We start from the raw sequence: 24,738 nt of genomic DNA, 5'->3' as shown, positions 1-24,738 counted from the left end.
CCAACCCTTTTTGCCACCAAGCAGATCTTCTCATTTTATGGAAAAATTTAACTCACTGGTGTTGAAGCCAACCCTTTTTGCCACCAAGCAGATCTTCTCACTTTATAGAAAAATTTAACTTAAGTTGGTTAGTTGAGTAGAATTATTTACCAAGTATGCTAGTGATTGTGTTTAAATTTTTTAAAATTATCAAGAATAGAATTTTTATTCAATCTCTCATCCATCCTTCAATTGAGAGATTGAAAATTATCAAGTATGTTGGTGATTTAGTTTAAATTTTTTAGATTAGTATAGGTGAAATGTCATTTAAACTCAAGTATGCTAATTTAAAACTAGGGTTATAATTATTTGACATTTATGTAGGTTAATCTAAAATTAGGGTTGTAATTATTTGATATTTATGTTGGATAATTTCATCCATTCTTGAGTTGAAAGATTAAAAATCATCAAGTAGTATGATGATTATCTGAAAATATAAGAAACACCCATTAGAAAGATAAATGAAGTAAATAAAGAAAAAAATAATCTCACATCAAATTTAACAGTTTTCATATATAGTTTATATGTCATGAAAAAATTCATTTTACAATATAATTTTAAGACCATTTTTAATTTTGAAAAATAGAAGAGTCAATTGAATTAGTTAACGCAAACCAAATTAATTTAATTATAATCTAGTTTATTTGATTTTTTTTATTAATAATTATATTTTATTAATTTTTCATTAATGTAATAAACGAAATAATATATTTTTCAGGCATTTGTAATCAACTATTAGGAAGGGGTGTACAAATTCTATAAGACGTACGGATTCCGAGTGCACATGTCAATTTGGACAAAGATGGACACCATGATTATAATTAGAAACAAACTAACACTTACTCAAAAAGCTATTTTTCAGACAACCTATTTCGAACGCTTATTAGATTTGACAGAGCTAAGGTTTAATGTCGTTTTGATGCATGTGATGTTACTTCGTATAATTAACCACGAGACCTAGTGAGAGAAATATGGTTCAAATTAAATAATCTTGAGTTTCGATTTAGCCCTATTAAGTTTGTGTTAGTCATTGGTTTGATATTTGGAGAGGATATGGAGGTGTCCAACTACATTGATTATATGGAGATGTCTCAATTGAGAGAGGAATACTTCTTGAGTATTAACAGGTTGTTATCTTATGAGAGGATCGAGCAAATAGTTGGCAATCAAATTTGGGGAGACAATGATGAAGATATTGTGAAGTTCGCGGTATTGTTTTTAACGTTTATGAGACTATAAGGGGCAAACAATAAAAACAAAAATAATTGATTGTTTTTTACATTTAGCCGACAATTTAGATGTATTTAGTTATTACCCATAGGGGATGGTGACATGGAAACGAACAGTTGATTCGATGCAGAAGGGCATACATAGTAAATATCAATATTGTGTATAACACTGTCTACCCTACATGAGTCTATTCCTATTGCTTAGTTACAATGTCTTGAGATACCTAATTGTTTTTTAGGTAAGTATTGCATAATCCATGAAGTTAACATTCACACCCACGATTGTAACTACTAACCATAAATATTGTACATTGTTCAATATAGGATTTATGAGACTATTTACAATCTATCATCTTATGTCCGTCTGAAAGTAGATGATCAGGTCCTACATATGTTGAAGTGGAAGACTATTGTGCTACCAATCTGGGATGATATATCGATACTTTGGGATGCTCCTTCTATAAGTTGTTCATTGATACATTTATATTTTATCATTTCATCTTTCATTTCATTAATTTTTATATATTTCCTTAATGTTCTAGGAGGGGATTACAATTGTATTGCATTTGATTGAGATTGAGTGTGACTCCAAATGGTATATACAGGCTTTGAAGTTTATGGGAGAATAGACATCATAGGCATCATCAGATAACGAGTCTATAAATTTAGATGATGATGATGATGATACCCTATCGTTTTGTCCTACTGTCTTTCAGGCAACCTCCAGAGGGTCTTTGCATTCCTCAACTATTAAGTCTCAACTCTTTCATGTCTTCATGGTATCTTTTTTTATACAAGTTTACCCTACCTATGTGGCCAACCCCTAAGTCGTCACCGTATCTGTATGAATATCCTTATCACAAGGGCCCTAACCTATTGTTCCTAGCACTTCTAGAATTGGACAAACATCCTCTCTACGGATGTCATCCTGTAGCACCACATACCCTTGAGAATCAGAGAGGGTCTCTTATAATGTACATGTATCCCCTCTACAAGTGTCTACCTTTCTCATAAGACATTCAATTCATAGGACTTTGTACAGTAGTGTCTCGCATGACCATTTTTAACAGCTTTTAACAAAGCATGCAAGAGTCATCAACTCTCAGATTCAGTAACAACTTGACTAATAGCTTGTGACGATGTGGGTCGAGTGGTAGTAACATGCATCGATGATTCATGGAAAGATACAGGGGTAAACATCGATGCTAATTAGGGAGATACAGGAGCAGTGACAACAACAGGCTTCATGAGGAGATACAGGAACTCCAGTCCTCCTTAAAGCATTGAATTACGAGAATTGAGGATTTGTATCAAACGTCGGGATCATTATAGGTTATTATCCACTATACTTTTTTTATTATTTCAATTAGTTGTATTATAAAATAATGACAACCATAAATTTGTTTTTCTAGTTGGATGACTCATTTGACAATGATGTGCAATAACAAAAGGATAACCCATCGACAATTATTGAGAAGCCACAAACTGCCAAAAAAGTGTTAGTATTTGGACATGTGCTGCGAAAAAGGAAAGCAATTGGTAAGTCCTTTTACAGATCCAATGAATATGCAAAAGAATAAACAACTCGTACCTAAGGAGTGTCCTATGGACTCACGATTGGCTAAAGACTACTCAGAGTTCTTATTGTGGTTTCGTAGTGCTTCAAATAATGACAATCGATGTGTCTTCCTTGGGGGACCGAACAGAATGACAGCCAATATAAGTAAACCCCATGAATTCTCTAAAGAAATTTGGCAATTTTCGTCTCTCCCTCCCTCATGACCAAGTTGAATCCTTTATAATAATTAGCAATTTCTTTCTTTGAATTTCTCTCATGGGTTTTATTGTTCAATCACAGATGTCTGCTTCAATTATTTTCCAGAGAAGAATCGTTCTGCTTCAAATTTCTTTTCATGTTGTAGAGATTCCTTCTTTTATCGGAAGGCTATAGAAAAAGAAAGAGATTACTGTTGTGGTATTTTTTCTTTCTACATGGGTTGCGTTAATAGGGATATTTTAGAAAAAAATATATTATTGTTGTGGTATTTTTGTTTAGGGTTTAAGATGAGTGGTATATATATATACATGGTTTAAAAGGAGGGTAAAAAATTCAATATCCCTAAAAAGAATATCAAGAAAGTCAACAACATGCCTTTGAATTGCGAAATTTGAAAAACAATTTTGTGAAAATAGTTCCATTAGAAATTGCAAATGACATAAAAGAAGCAAGATTTAAGGATGGTTGTCTCTTCCAAGATGTTTTTGTGATGAACCAGGAAGTTTCAATTGAGACTTTTTTAGGCCTCAACGAATACGATGGACATAAAGAGGTTGATTCTGATGATAATGTAGATGCTTTCTTCATGGAAGACTCTTTATGAGAATCCAGGAACTTTATTGTTTTCTTTCGGAAGTTATAGGGTTTTACAAGAGGGATTGAATTCCTAAATGTTTTAAATATGTTAATTATTAGCTTGTATAACAATTGTGGTTAGAGTAATAATATGTGCATATAGTTTTAAGTACACAATTGTGTACATATTGTATACTTAATTATGTACACAATTTTATTATTGATATAATGATATTATTGTAATTCAATGATGTTATTCTTAGATGATTGTGTACGGCTTCAGAATAATATTGTATTGGCTAACTTATTCATATAAATTAATATATTTTAATTTAATTAAATAATTTTGAATTAAAGACAAAATAAAGATATAGTTAACATAATTTTTAAAGTAACATTAATACATCAGTAAATGTATGTTTAACTTGTACAAAATTTTCTTCCTAGAAAGAAATTCAATTTTTCCATCTAATGTTTTATGTTTAAAATATTCATTCATTAAACAATCTTTTAAAAGATTGTGATCATGAGGGATAGCTTGAATTTTGGGCACTAACCTAAATTTTTATTTCTTTTTTTGGGGATCTGAAATTGTTATTATTATTATTTTTATTATTAATGATAATAATGTTTGGAAGTATTACATTATTATTATTTTTTAAAAGAGACTCAATTTAAAAAAAAAAAAATAGGAGATTTAACATTTGGATTTTCGTATTTAAATATTAAACTTTTATAATGTCCTATTGGAGATACTAAATTATCATTCGATTTTTAACAACATTAATATGGAATAACATAATAATTTTTTCCGTTAAATATGCTAACATGGTCATTTGGGTTGCAATTGCATATCAACCCTAAAATTGTCCATGCCAGCCCTTACGTTATTCACATTAGCTAAGAATTATCTTAGACATCCTCCACTGCCTCTAACCACTATTCGACTGGTAATCCTTCTGACATTGCAATACCTTTAGAATCTTTGGGTTGATGACAACTAGATAGACTATAAATAATATGTGTTTGTCTTCTATTGCTACCTCTAATCTCTACTTGAGGTGCTCTTGCACTCCCCCTATTTAGCTGGGAGGGTGACTTTGTATCTAAATGTTACTCCGGCATTAGTGGGGCCTAAGTTGGATGCTTAACACTGGTTGACGCCTCTTTGTTTTATCTTAGAACCTCCTACACAATCTAGTGGATAGCAATACGTAACTGGCTCATTGGATACCTATCCTCGAGTCTCTACTTGGCTTCTTTCCTTACTAGGGGCCTCTAAGGCATCTTCAATCAACCTTTTGGATCTTTTTATCCTAAAATCACAACAACCTTTAGGCATATATTACTTTAATCTAAAAGCAGGTATATTATACTTACAACGGTAGGTATGTGGGGGCAATCAACGTTGCATGTAAGGCTACTTTCTTACTTATCTCTATATGCATTATTTAGACACATAAAACTTTTTCGCCTTTTTAGATACCAAGATCATGCTCTGATACTATAAATGTAACACCTCTCTCTATATGCATACCTCTAATGGGAATACATCAAAAGAGGTATGCACAACTGAACTATTTGAAAACTTTAATGTATGATCATAATTATAAAACGTGCAAAAATTGATGTAACAAAAATGACTTTATTAATCAATGCTCATATGATACGATGTGTCTGAAAAATACTAGCAATAATAATAATAAAAAAACTACATATCTAATAAAAACTTAATATCAAAAGACTTTTCTTCTTGTGCAACTGCTCGCCGAACCATTGGATCCCTCTGTCTGCCCCATATTCACCTTTACCTATAAAACATATGAGAAGAAAAGCATAAGTAAAACTTAGTAAGTGGGGACTTTACAATACCCAAAATCATTATAAAAACTGATGTTAAAACTTGCGTTCCATTTGTAAGCTAAATGTGACACAATATGACACCTTGGTGCCCTAACATGGATCATTCATAAAAGTTATGAAGACCCAAGTTGAAATCAACATATCTAATGCCTTGGCGAAAGCTACTATTTTGTCTTACACATATGCCAAATGATTTATCAGGGTAACTAACTAGGACACAATAATCATACGAGAATATCTTTGATAGTAGCTTCTTCCCTTATCACATAAGCTTATTGGAATTGTTGATTAACCATCTAGAAATGGTCTTTATCTCGAGTACATATATGATGTATCCCGCTAATTATATAAGAAATATCTAAAAGCCATATTCTTACCATGCATACCTGAACTAAACTAGATGGCTATGTGTGTTGGTGTTGAGTGTATGATGCATCTCATAGGTATCCAACCCTATTATTTCCATAAATACCATCACTTATATATATAACTAGTGACTATCTAGTTATATGACACTAGCCTTAAGGTTATTGACTTTCTACTTGAATTCAACTCAATCCAAGTTTGTGTTATTGTTCACACAGTTGGGCACTTCGTCTATGTCTTTCTTGAATTATTTATTCTTGAATTATTTATTCTTTAATAACTCATTATTTTTCTTACTTAACTTTCCTCTTCTATGCACATAGCCTAAGGGTATAATCATTTTTTGTCTTTATCTAAGGGTACACAATCGTATGCTTCTCCATTTATACCCATGTACCTCATAACCCATATACACGAGTGTGTCACTCAGTACACAGTCGTGCATAAAATAGGTGCACATAAGGAGTTGACTTGGATACACTCATATGCACGTGATCCATGTGTCTTCTGATGCACACCGTCCATTTTTGGAAAGTCATATATAAGTGTTTGTCTCATACCACATGACTATGCATATCTTCCCTCAAAATGAGCACTCGATTTTTGAACTTTCGAAATTTCTAGAATGACACACGGACGTGTATGGGACCATACACCGCCGTGTGTCGCGATTTGGAAATCGCCTTATAGGGTTTCCACACTTCTTTAATCACAATTCCGACATGATCACTTCTTCTAAGACACACACAGAAGTCTCCACACACCTTAGGCATGATATTCACCGAACTTATTTGATTAAAGTACACATACATGGCTCTAAGGCATCAATCAAACCAAAAAATATAACATTCATACAATCAAGAGATTAGACATGCATATAGCTCTTCGTATTCGCATATAACATCAATTTCATCAACTAAATCATCACTACTATATCTAAACATCTCTAAATAATGTATATAACAAAAAAATTCCAAAGATTACATAATCAAACAAGGGAAGCACTCTACTTGGATTCCAACGAAAATGCTTTCCTTGCACAGCTATGGTGATTTCAACGATTGTTGGTCGCTCTACAAGCGACAAAAATACCCCTTTTTCTCTCTCACACTCTCTATTCTATGGCTATGAAAAATAATGGAAGATAGTTAGGGTTATTGTGTTTTTATTTTATCTCCTAGACATGATACACTAGTGTGATAGCCTATACATAGTCGTGTGTCTGGTTGCATAAGTAAGGCAACTTCCCGTTTCACCATGATCACAATTTGATCCACTAATTTGACTTTTGACTAACTGTAGACTACCGTGTATGCCTCCATACACGAGCGTGTACCCTTGAAAATCATTAATCACCAAATTTAAAACTAGGAAAAAGAACGAAATACCTTTAAACTTACCTGTGGGTATTACAAAATATATGAGTAAAATACATAAAAACAAAGTCAATAATTTATGCTTTCTGTTTATGTTATTACATCATGATTCATAACTACCAATATTACCAGATATTCAATGTATTCAAACACCATGTGTGATCTATATACTTACTCTAAATCACATATGGTGGAAAAAAAAAAGAGTCTAATCACCCATTTTCATGTTCAATACCCAATAACCTACTCAAACACAAAACCATTGATTAAAAAAACAATTGCAAACAATTGAAGTTATTTTACATAAAAAATAGTAATTAAAAACCTCTGTAATCGATATCTATGAAATCTCAAATTTAATTGACAAATATGTAAATTTCAAAATTATAAGCAACCAAAAAGATAAACATTCACAATTCACAATCCTTATCCTTAATTTTTAGTGAGAAAAAAGATAAAATATACTAAAAAATTCGGTGAAAACTTGCCATGTGTAGAAAAGCTAGGTATACGGGTTATGGAGATAGGTTTTTAAAAGTCAACAAATGATTCTAAGACACATTAATATATGAGATAATTTTGTCCAACCGTAGTTTATTGGTCGTGTTTATAACCCCTACAAAATTGCTCATTTTTTATATATCCACTTAATTGGTTCATTTTTGTGTACGCCCTGTTGTTTTTAGGTAATATCTATACACCCTCTTTATTGGGTCATTTAATTAATCACTACTTTTAAAACTACAGGGAGATTGTCGTTATAATATCAAATATCAAGGGCAAATAATTATTAATCTCCGAGAGTATTAAACTAAATATAGGGGGCCTTAGTGATTGACCAAAAGGAGTAGCACCTCTGAGAAGATAAAATCCAAATCCCAAATTTCCGACACAACTTCACCTTAGAGAGACGCCGTCGGCTTTCTCCGAAAGCAGAAGCACGTAGCCGCCGTATCGACCAGTTCCGGCCGTATTCGTGGGTGGACCCACCACCGGTATCCTTCATATTCTATTATCTCTTACTAAAGAAACTCATTTTGTTGTTTGATTGAATTTCCGATTATTGTGATGATTAGGGTTTTGTGATTTTGGGGTATTTTTGTATTTTATTCAAAAAAAAAAGAAAAATTGCACAGATTTGACATTGATGGAAGAGTAAAACTTCAAAGTTGATCACTATTGTTTTATTAAAAATAGAAGGGAATGTAATTGCTTGAAACCAGTTCAAATTTTGATTTTTTTTCTCATTTTTTATAATTTTCAGTGATGTTATTGTACTGTACATTGAAGAATGATAAACCTTGTAGTTAGAATTTTGTTAAGTTTTTTCAGTCAGGTTTGTTTTTGCTGATTGCCGATTGCTATATTTTTAGTTTAAAACTAAATCCACATAAACTTATCTTGACTCCTTTCGGAAATAAATTAAACAAAATTGTCGCTCAAGAAATTTCCTGCAAATTCTAGTGCTGCATTGTATTTAAAGTTGGATATTTTAATAGTTTATGCTTGTAATTTTACTTTCCGATATATATAATTTTAAATTTTAGTTTTATCATATATGCAATAGAGTGATCAGAGGTGGTATTTTTTTTTTTACATAAAAAGTTTGTGTCAGATAACAGAACACCTAAATGTTTGTTAGCTGCAAGGACATTTATTTGTTTTTGAAAATTTCTCCTCAATTGTTAGTGGACAGAAAACAAGTGCAGGATTTTTTTTCTGTGAGTCTTGAGTGAAGCAGCTACGAAGCACGAGAAGAGCCATGGACTCAGACAAAGAGCAAGAGATGGTGCCACTGAGCCTAAGACCAGAGTGGTCTGATGTCAAACCCATTCCACAAGATGATGGCCCGAATCCTGTTGTTCCAATCGCCTACAAGCAAGAGTTTAGAGAAACCATGGACTACTTTCGTGCCGTCTACTCAGCCAACGAGCTCTCTCCACGTGCTCTTCAGCTCACTCGAGAAGCCATCCTTCTCAATCCAGGAAATTACACGGTATTTCATCAAATCCTTTTGTTTTTGTGCAATTTACTTTCATGGCATTTTGGTTCCGTGTGCTTTTTTTTTTTTTTTTTGCAGGGGAAAGTGCACATAATGAAGGACAAGGATAAAATTTATATATGAGTTTGACTTTGAATGTTGTAATTATAATGTTTCATATTACAAGGATTAAAATTTATATACAAAAAACTGTTGTTCTGGTAATCCTGATGTGCATGAGACTTTTAACTTGTTCAGATCAAGACACTAAAAATGGGTATATTTGTTTCTGAAAATTGGGAAGCGGACATGTGCAAGACTTTCATGAATGCTAAATATTTGGGACCATTGTGATCTTGTGGTGAAGTTTTTGGTGACATTATTGTTTATACTCAAAAACTGTTCTGGTAATCTTGATGTGCATGAGACTTATTTAGTTGTTCACATCAAGACACTAAAATGGGTAAATTTGTTTCTGAAAATGGGGAAGTGGACATGTGCAAGATTTTCATGAATGTTAAATATTTGGTATCATTGTGATCTTGTGGTGATGTTATTGATGTCAATATTGTTTTTAAATAAGCATTATTAGAGGATACACAAAAAGAGCCATCATTTCTCCTCTTCTTTGAAGGTTTGGCATTTTAGGCGTCAAATACTTGAAGCACTTGATGCTGACTTGCTTGAGGAACTCGATTTTGTTGGACATATTGCCAAGGGTAACTCTAAAAACTATCAAATATGGTGAGCCAGTGGATTAATATGTCCATAATCATTTCAATTTTATTAATTCTCCCTATAGTAAATTTATAAGTATAGAGTAAAATAATGTTCTAAACCATCCTTGAAATGGTTATGAGTCTCAAAAATTCTCCAGTAGCAGCAAAAGTGGGTTCTGAGTAGGCTACCTAATGTCTGTTGCTGTAAGTATATGTTTCCAATTTGTCAAGCCAACACATTATGTGTAGGATAGAGTGATGTAGCCATTTGAGAAAATTCTTCAATGTGGTGTAACATTAAGAGGAACTGAAATAAGATAATAAATGAATTGAAATTCATTTTTATGGAAATATTTTCTCCATTTATCCACTAGGTATTTTCTCAGGTTAAACTGGTTCTGGTTGTTTTATATAGTATGTTGTTAGGCTGGAGAGTTGGTGCTTATGGTTTGAATCTTGTGTACTCATCTAGATTGATTTGCTATCGAACATAACCTTTGTAAGTAGTATCTGCCTTAATTTTGAACAATAGGAGCACTTTGTGAATCCAAAATCATATAAACAAATTGTCAGGTTTATTGTAGCTTGCTAACTTTTTATAGTCTTTGCTCCTGGTACCAGTGTATCACTGAAAATAATGATGATCACTGTTTTTCAGGCATCATAGACGGTGGGTTGCTCGGAAATTAGGGACTTCTGTGACAAGCAAGGAGCTTGATTTCACTAGGAAGATACTTTCCCCTGATGCTAAAAATTATCATGCCTGGTCCCATAGGCAGGTTTGTTAGCATCATGTTACTTATTTTTACATCAACTACACAATATAATATACTTGTTCAAAGTCTTTTAGGTACTCTTTCAATTTTCATTAGTTGATTGAGTAGTTATAGCACCATTCAACCTGTACCTATCATATTGTAAGTGAAATATGAGATTAAAAATGTAGTTTTTCTTTTTCAGTGGGTACTTCAGGCATTAGGAGGGTGGGAAGATGAACTTGACTATTGTCATCAGCTTCTTGATGAGGATATATACAACAATTCTGCATGGAATCAGGTAATAATGAAATGTTTACACATTGCTGGTTGGATCTTAACCACAATAAGAATGTTTCTGAGATGCTTTTGAGAATTCTTCTTTAAGAACTGTATCTTGCAGAAGCACCTGGCAATGCTTTGTAGTGAAGCATCTGATGGGTGCTTGTCTATCCTCAAAAATTGTTTTTTATACTGTAGCTATCTTTTAAGCTTTTATATCAAAACTGAATGGAAGATTTGGAAGAAGTAACATAAACCTCATCTTGGAATTCTTTTAGCGCTAGTTTTGATTAAAACATTCCTCAAACTTTTAAATGCTCTGTTCATAAGTTTTAAAATTCTCATTGGCTTCATGTGCTCTTTGCGTAAAAGAGTTGTTGAAGTATGCCACGTTATGGCAGTTACGCTGTGTCTGTTTCTCTTTTACTAAGAAAATACTCCCTTCATTAGTACAGTAACATTAGCATGCCAGTGTCAAAGGATGTCCCCTTTTGTATACTTCCCTTTTACTTACATTTATATGTTTGCTTGGTGCAGCGATACTTTGTAATAACTAGGTCTCCCTTCCTTGGGGGTCTTAAGGCCATGAGAGACTCAGAAGTACGCTATACTGTTGAAGCCATTATGGCCAACCCTGATAATGAGAGCCCATGGAGATACCTTCGAGGCCTTTACAAGAACGACACTGAGTCTTGGATTACTGATCCTAGAGTCTCCTCAGTATGTTTGAAGGTTTTGAATACTAAAAGCAACTATGTATTTGCTCTGAGCACTCTTTTGGATCTGCTTTGTCAAGGTTTTCAGCCAAGTCAAGACTTCAGAGAAGCTGTAGATGCACTGACTCCAGAATCAGCTCCAGCTGATTCTAACTTGGCAAGGGCAATTTGTGATGTATTGCTGCATGTTGATAAGATGAGAGCTAACTACTGGATATGGCGCAAGAGCAAACTTGCTTCAGTGGCCTGAAGTAAACAAGGGATGGTGTGTCAGTCTTTCAAGGTCAAGGAAGATGGAAATTATTATCAGTTTTATAGACTCTTAGTTTTAATATGATCAATCGAGTTTATTGGAGAGCATCTAATATATACAATAAGCGATTAATGAAAACCAATTCCTGCTACCTGTGTTATTATAGCTTCTGATGTGTACAACTGAAAAGGAGTTTGTTCTGCTGAATCTAAGGTGAAATTTGATGAAGGTAACAACCCATGAATTCTGTATTCACTTGTGTAATATATATTTTCTCCTTGAAATAGAACTTGTTTATGTTTTGGGGTTTGAATTTGAATACTTTTTTCTATTAATTCGCACTCAAATGTGGGAAAAATTCAGTTGTTTTCTGTCAAAATTCTTATGATATTGTTCTGGGGGTTTTCTAGACCCTGAGCCTGAGGTTTATTCAAAAATATTAAAAAGTAATTATTGTTAGTGTTTACATAATAATACGAGAATTAACATTGATTATAAATGTTAATATGTTATTATATGATTGAGAAATTTTAATTTAGAGATAAAATAATAATAGCACATATAATGATAGTTTGTATATTTATTTATAACCATTAGGGCAGTCTCTGACGCTTGAAGAATAGCATTGAAGAAAAATTGTGGCTCATGTTGTAATTAGGACATGAAATTGTAAGTACTAGTAATTCCTGCTACTTTTATCCATAACAGATATATTATGATCATGGCATCATCTAAATCCACAGGTGCATCGTATGCAGCCTGCATTTTTCAAATCAATAAAATGATATATACCTAATTTTGAATACTTAATTAGAGATCTAGATAATATATCATCATATGATTAGATAATTTGATTATTCTGAGACCGCATCATTGTATCCAAATTCCAGCATTCAACACTCTTTCCTTTGGAATGCCTTATTCAATTATCATTTCAAAATCAAATGCTGGAAAGTGGGATGTCACCAATAGAGGCTAAAGAATGAAGAAGAAGGCTGACGAACGAAGAAGACTGAAGAATGAAAGAGCAAGGAAGAAACACATTGGAGAATATGAGCTAAAGATGATTATCTTTTATTAGGGTGGAATTAAAAATCAATTTCTTATTTCTCCCACCAGTCACAAGAAATCCACTGTAGTGGATGGCTTGAAAAATGAAGCCATCAGAAATTCATTGAACTTTATAAATCTAGAAATAAAAAGGCAAGGACGGAGTTAGGCTTATGCAGGTTTGTCAATCAAGCCTATTGAACTAGCTCTTTATTTATTTAAGCTCAGACTTTTGAAAAAAAAAAAAGGAACTCAAGTTTTGAGTCTCAAAATTTTAGTTCTACCCAATTCGTTAAATTGAATCAGACTTCAAATCTATTTCGGGCTTGGCTTGCCAATATCCCAATTACACGGCTAAGTCTTAATAGGCAACTTAAAATTTAGACTTAAAATATGAACTTTATTTTTTATTGAAAAATATTTTTTCTATTTCTATAATTAAAAGACTAAAATCTTATATCAAATAATTACATTTTTGTTAGAAAATACTAAGATCGGGAATTTTTTATTTATAGATATATGAATTAATTTTTGTAAACAAGAATATTTTCTTATGTATTAATGAATTAACATATTAAATGCGAATATTTAGATGAATTATCATCAACGTGTAAAAATTAATTCATTTCATATATCTAAAATGATCTTATTGCACATTACTTAATGTGCATATTTTTTCATTAGAGAATATTATGCGTATCTATTTTAGATACACAAATAAATATACGCTTATATGTGTCATCATATGATTGGATGTTATTTTATCTTTTATTTAAAATTTTTTAATTATATGATCACACACATTAAATATGTATCTATTTGTATACTCAAAATGAATACGTATAATTTTATTGTTCTCGATTATTAAATCAATGTGATAAAAAATTGGGGAAAAAAGGTTGGGTTTCATAATGATATATAGTTTTCAATTATGTTACAATAGAAATATAATGAATGAAAAAAATATGGAAGACTCATAAAACATTAATTTTATGGGAGATAGATTAAAGTTAGATGTGATGAATATATATTTATTTATTGAGTCATATATCATTATAATTAGTTGATCAGTACCGTTAAAAGTTTGATGTTTCACATCATAAATATATTTGGTACAACATTTTTTAATTATGTTCTTCACTATAAATATTAAAAGTTATGTCAATTTTATACTTCAAGATTTATGATTGTGGGGTTGATCGTCTTGGCTGTGAATTCCTCAATATTTATGAGCAACAACTTGAATTTTCCTTTCCCTTTTTGGGTTCTTTAATTGATTTTTTTTTTTACATTTAATTCTTAGAGAAATTATAAAAAAATATATATATATTTAAATATAAAAGTCACCATATCAAATTACAAGTAGTTATTAGATAATGATTTTTAGAGGCAACTTTTGAATTTATTACTCAACAAAAATGACTTAATTTGATTTAAAAAATCTTATATAAAAACAAAAAAACCTATATAATTGAAAACAATAAAACTATGAGTATCTATTTTAAATACATAAATAGATATATATTTAATACGTGTACTTATATAATTGAGTGATTTTGTATCACAAAAAAAAGAGATTTTAACAAAGAAAAAAATGTTTTTATTCTTATCGTAAATACTTTTAACGGGCGAAGTTATAACAACAAGAGATGACAAAATTTTTTTCCAATATTGAAGCGTTTTAATGACGACAAATAAAGTTTTAACGCCATTTTTTTTTATTAAAGTTATAAATTTATTTGGCTTTAACAAAAGTATAAATAACTACTCACTGAAATCATAAAAAAAAATATTTATAATAACCGAATATTATCTACTAAGTATTTCTTCTCTCACTAATGCTAGTTTTTTTTTAATGAATTAAAAAGAAAATAACATTTAATTATATAATGACACATATTAGTATATACTTATTTATATATTCAAAATAGATATATATAATATTACACTTACCGAAAATTTACCTCTTGCTTTTCTAACTTTCATTTTCTTACAAACCCAACGCCAAAAAATTAGATAAATACCAGGCTTTCATATTTCAAACGTAAATTGATTTTTGTCATGATACTTTGTGGAACATATAATTGAATAGAGTTGGATATCAAAAGAGTTGAGTTGAGCCAAGTGTTGGGCTTATTTACATGGAATAAGTCGAGTTTAAACCAATTTAAATATATAAATTCAAATGACCTCTTATCAAAATATACAAATTTAAATTACCTCTAATTAAAATCAAAAAATTTTATTTAATTAAAAATAATTTAATTTTAAATTCAAAATAAATATATATGCATAAATGTTTGATATGCTCGTAAATGTTTTGATTCAAAATTTTGATGTTCATATCATTTTTACATTATTCTATAGGGATTGATTGCCTCCATTTTTATATTACCTTGTCGAAAGCAAATATCATTTTGATTTCTGCATCTTCCAGATTAAGTGTGGATTTGAGTCTTGCCACACTGAATTTAAATAAGATGAATTTTAGCTGAAACTCCAATTTGGGTTAAGTTTGAGAGCTTCTTGTTAACTTTTCACTAGAACTCTTTTTCATTGCAATTCTTTTTTTTTTTTTTTATCTAACTATTCTTCTTTTCTTTTTATGATAGTTAGATCATTTTTTCCATTGTTATTGTTTATCGAATCGATTTGAATTTGTTATTTTATATTCAAACTAAATTTAAATTGGTCTTTGTTCAAACTTGGTTAAGTTCGAATATATCTTAAAATTAGGAGATTCAGACATTATTTCTTTTATCCTTACGCAACTTTATAATATAATTAACTTAAGCTTGTAGTTAATTTAATTCTTCTATTCACACTCACTTTAGCTTAATTAATGAGTGCCGGCTGCTCAAATAATTACCATAATTATTAATAGTTAGCTTCTTAATCTCAAAGTGCTTTTGACATTATCAATTATATGTTACGTATCCAACTTGTACTTTAAAAAATAATTAGTTATACTATTTACTATTAATTAGTGGAAAATGTTTAAATGAATCTATATATAAGTTTTTCTTGGTAATTAATCCACTACCAAAAAAAAAAGTAATAGCGAGAGAAAAATAAATATTCTATAATTATAAGTATTATTTTTATGATTTTAATGACTAATTATTTATACTATTATTAAAAATAAGTAAATTTATAATTTTAATAAGAGAAAAAATAATTATTAAAATCCTATTTTATATTGTTATAAAGTTTTAATGATGAGAAAAATCTTATCATTATGAATCGTTATAATTTTTCATATTGAAAGTATTTTCGTTATTAATATCTTTTAACGAAGGAAGATTTAACGACAGTAGCTCTCCCATAGTTAAAACTTTTTAATAATAAAAAATATACTTTTAACAATCAATTTTTATTATTAAAATCATAAAATAATATTCATAACAATTAAATATTTATCTACTCGTTATTTTTCTTTCATTATTATTATTATTATTATTTGTGGTGATCTATATATAAGTTGAATGCTACATAATAAGTTTTCCTTCTTAGATGAGGAAAAACTAAATGATATATAGAAGGAGAAAAACTGGGTAACTGAGTACTTGAAAGTTTTCGACAAAAGTGGACATGTTAATAAATTTATTCTTGCATTATATAGAAAAAGTTTGTAATATGATATTTAATTAGAGTAAAATGTGATTTAATATTATATAGGGGATCGTATTATAAGATATTGTGTATTACTAAATACAACTTTACATGAAAGGTGTCCAGAATCTAGAAAGATGTCACATTCATACATATTTTACGTGTGGAAATTAAACTATTCCAAAGAGATAAGATTTTGATGAAAGCCTACAAAAGTCTTTAAGCTAATGGAGTATTCTTTTATATTCTCCTAATATTAATTTTTAATTTATCGTGAGAGCCATGTATGATTCAGCTTAAAAACTTTTTCAAACTAAATTAAAAAAAATTATTTGAAAAAATTTATGGTTTGAAAAATTTTTAAAAGAAATCAAATTAAACTAAAAAAATATGATTTAGTTCGATTTTAATATATTAAAAATAATTTACTTCCAAATATTGTTTTGTTTAAAAGTCTATCTCATTCTATCTAAATTTATTCTTCGAACACCAATCTATTTCATTCTATTTAGACTAATGAAAGTAAAATAAAATAAAGGCCAAAGGACTATTTCCCACCCAAGTTTTAATATGTTCTCAAAGTCATATCTACAAGGCTTGAAAAATGCAAAGTCCCCCTTATAGCCAAATTGTCGTTAGAATTTTTCATTAGAGGTAGAGTTATTTTACTAATAATATTAAAAAAAATAAAATTCATTACATTTCCTTTCTAAGTTTTAAAAACTAACATTTCACCTATACTTAAAGTTTTCTAAATTTGAAAAGTCATATTTTCCTCTGAAACCTTAGGGTTTTTCTCTTCTCTCCTCTGACCACCATCTTCTGTGCCAACGACCTCCCTTCTCTATCCTAAACTGTTGGCAAACTCATGAAAAGTAATCTGAAGCAGATCTCTTCGTCTGAGATGAAGAGATTCGAATGAAAAGATCTGAAATCTCTCCGTTAAAGATGAAGAGATTTTAGATATCTTCGCTACTCTAAATTGCTTCCGATGTGTTGATTAATAGTTTAGGGTAGAAAAGGGAGCTCGTCGACATTGAAGATGGTGGTCAGAGAGGAGAAGAAAAACCCTAAGGTTTGGGGGGGGGGGGGGAGGAATGTAACTTTTTAAAATTAGAAAACTTTAGATAGAAATAAAATGTTTGTTTTTAAAACTTAAGAAAGAAATGTACTAAATTTTACATTTTTTAAATATTATTAGTAAAATAACAATTTTATCTTTACTTTTAATAAAAGATTTTAACCTTAATTAACTTATAGATGAGATTTTCAATTTTTCAAATTTCGTAGATATGAGTTTAAAAATATATTAAAACTTGGATAAAAAATAGTGATTTGACCTAAAATAAAATTACTTGTTTGGACCTATTTTAATTTTATTTGTTATTCAAAATATATATAAAATTTAAGATGGCCCCAACTTTCAACCATTGGATTTCGTAAATTTGGTTACAGAATCTTTCATTGGAAACTTAAAGTCAATTAATCAATCAAAGGGTCAACTAATTTTTGCATAATTAGATTCGTTTTGACTCTTCTTATTATTTTAGTCAATTTCATGAAACGTGTCTATGCCGCGTTCATTTAAAAATCAAGAAAGACAAAGAGAGACTTATCCTTTAATTTATTTAATAATATATATTTTTTATACTAGTATAATTTTATTTCTCTATTATCTTTCATTAAAAGCTATTAAGTTAACTTTGAGTTCTCTTAAATTAATTTTAAGTTTGGTTCTCATGTGTCCAATATTACTTTTATTCTATTTTAATGTGGAAATGTTATGTGTAGAAATTAAATCAACAATCTGATTTAGTAAAACTCTTTTATCTTTGTCAAGTTTGGATTAAAACAAAGATATCTTGATCAATTTTGTTTGGTGTTTGATTCATTCGAGTTAAAACTTTAACTTGATAATTTGATTTGAGTTTAGTTTGAATATTCTTTCAATGATATTTTTTATTCTATCAGTGATATTACTTATCTTATTAATAATATTATTTAGTCTATCGATGATACTATTGATTCCACTGATAATTATAAGATGACATCTCTGATTAGTTCAAATGAGTTAAAACTAACTACTATGTATTCAATTTAAATTTAAGCTAGTCCATGTTCAATCTTGATTTGACTCATTTTCAACCCTAATCTCTATATAATATATTAAAATTTATTCAAAATTTACTGACTTATTATACAAGTTCACCTATTTTCTTACGCCCACGTCAACTTTTATTAATATTATTCATTTAAAGTATATTAAATAAGGAATTATTTTTTTCAAGTAAGAAAATATATTAAAAAAATCTGGAAGGAATTAATTAATATAAAGGAGGGGATTGTGACGATATTTCTTAAAAATATAATGCAAAGTCCTCTAAATGGGTCCTCCACTGAAATTATTTATAATTTAGAGTTATATAATAGATGAATGCATGATTCACGAATGGTTATTGTCACTGCTTTAATGGTGTTCTAGAGTAAAGAGTAAAGATGGTCTTGTATTGACTTTAGGTTTCGACTATTTTATCAATTTCAAGTTTCCAAAGGTATCAGAAATGGTACATGTTCCCCCATCCAATTCTTTTATCTTTTTCTTCGATGATCTAATAAATTCAAAAGCCTGATCAACATTTTTTTTAAATTTATTAAAGCTAGTTTCAGTCGGTTGCATGTGCATGGGCATCTGTCAACACGTGGTCCTGTCTAAGGCAGGGCCACGAAATTGCCCTGGCAGTTGTGGTTAAGGCTTTTTTGAGTAGGAAATTGCCCTGTCAGTTGCAGTTAAGGCTTCTTTTAATTAGACTTATTCAAGTTTGAAAATGAATTCAGTTTGAATGAGTTCAAAATAAGTTCGGTTTAAGTAAATTTGAATTACAGTTTGAGTCTATGAGTTAAATATTTTTAAGTTTAAACCTAAACTTTAAGATTGTTTGGTTTGCTAAACTTGCAAGTTCAAAAATTTTTGATACGGATAAACAAAAAAAATATCTTTTTAACTAGTGTTGTTTTAGTCATTTACTCAACTATAATATCAATTCGAGTTGAACTTAAACTTGACTTTTCTTATGAGAGTTGAACTTGAACAACTTTAAGATGAGTTCAAGTTTGAATTGATTCAAACTTAGATAATTTGAATTAGATTCGCTTTAAATCTATTCCTATTTTAGAGTAAGGTCAAGAAATTGGGTTTGGGGTGAAGTGTAATGTTTAATAATAGCTAAAAGACAAAATTCATTGCCATACATGATCATTCTTTAGCGAAAACATTCTAATAATAGCTACGTTAAATTCATATTTAATATTATAATAGTTTTTCAATCTGGATGCCCTAAAATAAGGATTTCTAATTTCCTATATCAGGAATTCGTGTCGGTATTTTGAAAAATAAGGATTTTCATACTTCAGAATTTCTCAATTTCTGTAGATTTTGAAACATCAAGACCATTTCTTCTTTCTATGCGTGATAGAGAAGGAAAGAAGTTAACTTTTTGACTTCAGAGGCCTCCGAGGCAGCTGGAATTTTCAGCCTTACATACACGTATATATTTTCTTGTATTTACACCTATTAATGATTTGTCTATCTGCAAAATAATCTGTGTGGCCGAAGATTACTATTTTTTTTCTAACTTTATCGTTGACCCTTAGCTCTCTCTGTTTGCCTATTACCTCCACCACTTGTCCATCATCTAGAATTATTTTCTTGATTTATTCCAACTTGGGTTTTGAAAAAGTGAAACAGAAAAAAGTAGGAAGAAACATTGAAGAATCAATGACAAACATATCATCATATTAATGTAAGTTAATGTAGAATTAGAGTGCCTCAGGTACCTCTTTTAATCTTCAAAATAGTTTTGTTATAAAGTAGAAATTTAATGAGAATATAAAAAAATAAATGCTATTTTCTAAAATAAAGATGGGAAAAAAATTAAGTTACACATTTATAAGATTAACTTCTCATTATTAGACACTATAGGCAAATTTTCATACATGGATTAGTGATAATACAACTTTAATACCAATACGATCAAATTATTAGTATGTGTAAAAAATTTCATAAATTTTCTTTTTATTAAAGAGATATAGCCAATACGTTCATTTTAATTATAGGTACATCAATTTTTTTTTTTAAATAATAAAAATTTCAAATTTCCACCAATTTATTAAAGTATATTGCAATAACTTAATTATCAGATTTGGCCTATAGTTTGTCTCCTCACGATATAGGATTAGACTCTTATGGCCATTTTCATATGATTAAAATAATATGCATCATATCAAATTGTTTAAATTTATTCGTATAAATTGAGATGATAATTTGTGATTGAGTAATACGATTTACTTTTTTTTTAACTTTAGAATCACCTAAAGAGATATTACCATATTAAATTATTTGAATAGTTATATATAATTTATTTATGTATATAATATTACTTTTTGTTTATATATAATTTATTTATATATAATTGTCTCCCAATGATGACAAGATTCAATACGAGCTCTAGTTTTATAGTCTATAAGACAATTTATTTTTTTGTTTACAATTAACATTAGTTATTAACGGAAAATGTTAAGAGACTACTATGCTAATGAATATATCTTCTAAATTCTGAATTACAAAAGCAATTTTTTCTTTTTTTTGTTCTCTATAATTCTCTTTCTAAGTCTCTATGATTCTCATTAACGCTTAATAATGAAGATGATGAGATCTAAATGTAATTAATTAGTTAGTTAGGGGCAAAGTTTGAGAAGATGTATATCAAGTTAAACACTATTGGCACCTTTTAAATGCTCACACTGTTGTGGTAGGGCTATCATAAGCTGAAAAGAAAGTTAAATTATAATTATTTTAATGCATCTTTTAAACGAGAAATTTACCAGAAATTTCTGAGTAACAAGACATAATCATCATCAATTTGTTGACTTTTGCGCAAGTGTACACAAACCGCCTTCTTCCAATTATTTGTCCTAGTCAGCCCTAGATCTGTCCATTGTTAAAAGGATAATTCTTGGGGCTCATTTTTCTTATGAGTTAGATTTAGAAAAATCAGATTGTTTTTGTAGAGAAATTAATGACGATGATGCCAACTGGGTTCAGGTTTAATCCCACCGATGAAGAACTCATTCAAATCCTTGAGAGGAAAGTTTATGGCCAAGAAATGCCCCTCCATGGCCATTTCATTGTTGAAAGAAACGTCTATGAGTTTGATCCTCAAGATCTTGAATGTCCGTTTAGCTCTCTGATTTTCTCCGTCTTTATAATTTCACTTCTTTCTCTCTTCATATCACTTTGTTATGAGCTTATTTTTTCGATTTTTATGTTGGCAGGGGAGCATAATATGGCTGTGCCTAACAACGAGAGATATTGCTATTGTATAAAGGAGAATGATTCTCGAGAAGTCTCAGGACGAGGATGGTGGAGAGCCACTGGACATGTGAAGACGATTTATGCAAACGAACATGTGGTGGGATTCAAGAGGCCATTAACGTTTCACAGATTCACTGGCAATGACAAGAAGCGCAACACAGCCATCAAGACTAACTGGATTATGCACGAATATAATCTAGAATCCAACACAACTGTATGTTTCATTTCATTTTTTTGTTTTATAAAATTTCCTATTCGTTCTTCTGTAAATTAATTATGCTGAAATTGATTAGCTAAATTGACAGTAAGATTTGTACTATTGCACTTGCCACCTACTTTCCTTCATCCATAAATCACAACATGGAGTTTCAGGGAAAACGTGTTACTGTGATCAATGTGGTGATCTTGTTGTAGAGAGAAGCTCATTGCACAAAAATAAGTTGCTCATGATTAACGTTATATTTCAGAAACTCTACCTTTTAAGCTCATTTAGAGTGTCTTTCTAGTAGTTTTATGTTTGATGTTTTACAGGATTGGAGGCTTTGTAAAATCAAATACAAGGGAAAACTAAGTGCGCAGGAGGAGATGGAGAATTGCAGAAAAGGAGCGACGCCAGGTAATAAAGATGTTGAAGCCAGCAGTTCGATAATTGGTGAGCAACTGCAGCAGCCACAGCAGTTGCAGCTAGAAAATAGCTTATGTGAGCCTTGTTTTGAAGCCATAAGTCCAATGGAGATGCAAGAGCAATCTGATCACCTGCTGCAGCTAGACAATGTGTGTGAGCTTTATTTTACACAAAACATGCTACTGGAAGTGATTGATGAGAAGCTACACCAATCAAAAGCTTCATGTGACCCTTATTTCTTTGATGGTCAGATTGAGCAACCTGCAGATTCATCGGAGCAGCTGTTTCTCAGTCTTTGGTCGTGGCAGAATTAGCTAAAGCTTTGAATGGAAAGTTTTCTGTTTGGATTTATTAACATTGTGCTTTTCTTTTAACTTTGTTTTGAATGAATGAATGTTAGTATATGAAAGTTCTCAGGTGCGGACATCCTAATTTTTTTTTTTTTTTTCATTTAGCCAATGGTGGTTGATATAATCAGATTTAAAAAAGTTAGGATATCCGCAAGAGAGAAAACTATCTATGTATTTTCGTTTAAACAATGGACTTACTGTTTGAATGTGCATCGATATATGTATTGGATTCTGCCAATATTTGTTATGAATTTATTTAGACAAGCAATAATAGGTATATCAAATTTTAAATACCTAATTTAAAACTTAAGTAATGTATTATATAATGAAACATTATTTATATATTCAATTAAACATTTAATATTGGGTATATATAATTTTATTGTTGATTAGATCTAACTAAAATTTTGAATAAAGCAGAGCATTCTAACAATTCTCTATATATATTCGATTCTTACAATATTTGTTGTGAATCTATTTAGAAGAGTATGATAATATTTGAATATTACACTTGATTTTGAGTATCCAATTGAATATTTAGATGATTAGATGATATGTTATCATGTGATTAAAGTATGATAATATTTGTTATGAATTTGTTTAGATGATCAATGTTATATGTGCCCATTTTAAGTAATCAATTGGGTATTTAGATGATCAGATGATGTGTTATCATTTGATTAGATTATAAAAATATTTTTTTAGACAAGCAAGGTAATATATACTAATTTTTGAGTATTTAATTGAATACATAAATGATCAAATAATGTATTTTCATGTGATTAGATTATAACAAAATTTGTTATTAATTTGTTTAGGTAAATAATGTTATGTACACCTAATTTTAAATATTCAATTGAGTATTCGAATGATCAAATAATGTATCATAATATAATTGAATCAATCATATAATGATGCATTATCTAATTATTTGAGTATTTAATTAAGTATTTAGACACTACTAAAATTCGAAGTAGCTAAACCTAACATTTCTCTACAGTGACTGGTATATAAGTTCTCATTTTACATGTAAATTGCCTGATTTTTTATTAAAAAATAGTAAAGCTCTTAACGAATGTTTGTTTTCTTAATGGTTTCCGAGCTTATTGTCCTTCAATGAAGAATTTTCGAACAGATTCTCGGCAACCGACACATTGGATACTATTGAAAATCATCCAATAAATTAACTAGGCAACAGGCACACGGTGTGAACAGTCATAGCCTTCACAGTAATTCACTAGAAGGAGCTCTTGAAGCTTGTTCATCTTCCATTACCAAAGTCATTTGTGTTGATCCATCAACGTTTTCAATTCTACCTGCTATCAAAATCAAGCAAGTTCATAAAAATTAGGTTAATTGGAGATCAATGCTGATTTTACCACAACTTTGAGTCTTTAATAAGTATTTCCTCAAAATGCTATATATAAACACTTTGAGTACATAAAATAGATATACAGATGATAAATCATTATATGATTGAATATTATTTGATCTTTAATTTAAAATCATCTAATTATATGATGACATATAATTTATATATTTATTTTATTTACTTAAAATATATACACATTTTTATGATAAGAAAATATATTAAAGAAGTATTGCTTGAGGTTCAAGCACACAAGGGTTTGACTTTTCAGCTTTATGTGTTATTCATCCAAAACGCGTACTTAGGAGTTCTTTTGAATGTTTTAGTTTCACTGTACTCCTTTTAATTTGTCGTCTGACTTCTTTTGAGTCTAGACCATGTTTTCATTGGCAATATTGACACAATTCTCCACAAAGTGGCCTCCAACGT

General features: G+C 29.9%; 2 protein-coding genes across 3 annotated transcripts; both read left to right on the top strand.

Annotated features, from left to right (window-relative positions):
* Positions 1–8,063: 8,063 nt before the first annotated feature.
* LOC123207456 (protein farnesyltransferase/geranylgeranyltransferase type-1 subunit alpha-like) lies at positions 8,064–12,245 on the top strand. Of its 2 annotated transcripts, none has more exons than XM_044624866.1 (6): positions 8,064–8,221; positions 8,923–9,222; positions 9,842–9,951; positions 10,585–10,705; positions 10,887–10,982; positions 11,501–12,245. In XM_044624866.1, exons 2-6 carry the CDS (start codon positions 8,989–8,991, stop codon positions 11,927–11,929), a joined length of 990 nt encoding a protein of 329 aa, XP_044480801.1. In that variant the 5' UTR covers positions 8,064–8,221; positions 8,923–8,988; the 3' UTR covers positions 11,930–12,245. The 2 variants fall into 2 exon arrangements, with proteins under 2 accessions (XP_044480801.1, XP_044480800.1); XM_044624865.1 differs by having other exon boundaries at positions 8,916–9,222.
* A 9,335-nt stretch (positions 12,246–21,580) lies between these two features.
* Positions 21,581–23,152, top strand: LOC123207451 (NAC domain-containing protein 41-like). Its single transcript, XM_044624857.1, has 3 exons — positions 21,581–21,823; positions 21,926–22,179; positions 22,497–23,152. The coding sequence occupies exons 1-3, from the start codon at positions 21,670–21,672 to the stop codon at positions 22,902–22,904; spliced, it is 816 nt and encodes a 271-aa protein (XP_044480792.1). The 5' UTR covers positions 21,581–21,669; the 3' UTR covers positions 22,905–23,152.
* Positions 23,153–24,738: the final 1,586 nt, after the last annotated feature.

The sequence above is a fragment of the Mangifera indica genome, unplaced genomic scaffold (assembly GCF_011075055.1).
Source record: "Mangifera indica cultivar Alphonso unplaced genomic scaffold, CATAS_Mindica_2.1 Un_0079, whole genome shotgun sequence".
NCBI lineage: Eukaryota > Viridiplantae > Streptophyta > Magnoliopsida > Sapindales > Anacardiaceae > Mangifera > Mangifera indica.
This window is presented reverse-complemented; position numbering and strand designations above follow the sequence as displayed.

What these genes read in the sequence shown, in the direction of transcription:
- LOC123207456 (XM_044624866.1), top strand. Translation starts at nt 8,989, where the DNA reads ATGGACTCAGACAAAGAGCAAGAGATGGTGCCACTGAGCCTAAGACCA. An exon ending in TCAATCCAGGAAATTACACG is followed by an intron (nt 9,223 to 9,841) that starts GTATTTCATCAA and finishes TCTTCTTTGAAG; the next exon opens with GTTTGGCATTTTAGGCGTCA. An exon ending in TCTAAAAACTATCAAATATG is followed by an intron (nt 9,952 to 10,584) that starts GTGAGCCAGTGG and finishes ACTGTTTTTCAG; the next exon opens with GCATCATAGACGGTGGGTTG.
- LOC123207451 (XM_044624857.1), top strand. Translation starts at nt 21,670, where the DNA reads ATGACGATGATGCCAACTGGGTTCAGGTTTAATCCCACCGATGAAGAA. An exon ending in TGATCCTCAAGATCTTGAAT is followed by an intron (nt 21,824 to 21,925) that starts GTCCGTTTAGCT and finishes TTATGTTGGCAG; the next exon opens with GGGAGCATAATATGGCTGTG. An exon ending in ATCTAGAATCCAACACAACT is followed by an intron (nt 22,180 to 22,496) that starts GTATGTTTCATT and finishes GATGTTTTACAG; the next exon opens with GATTGGAGGCTTTGTAAAAT.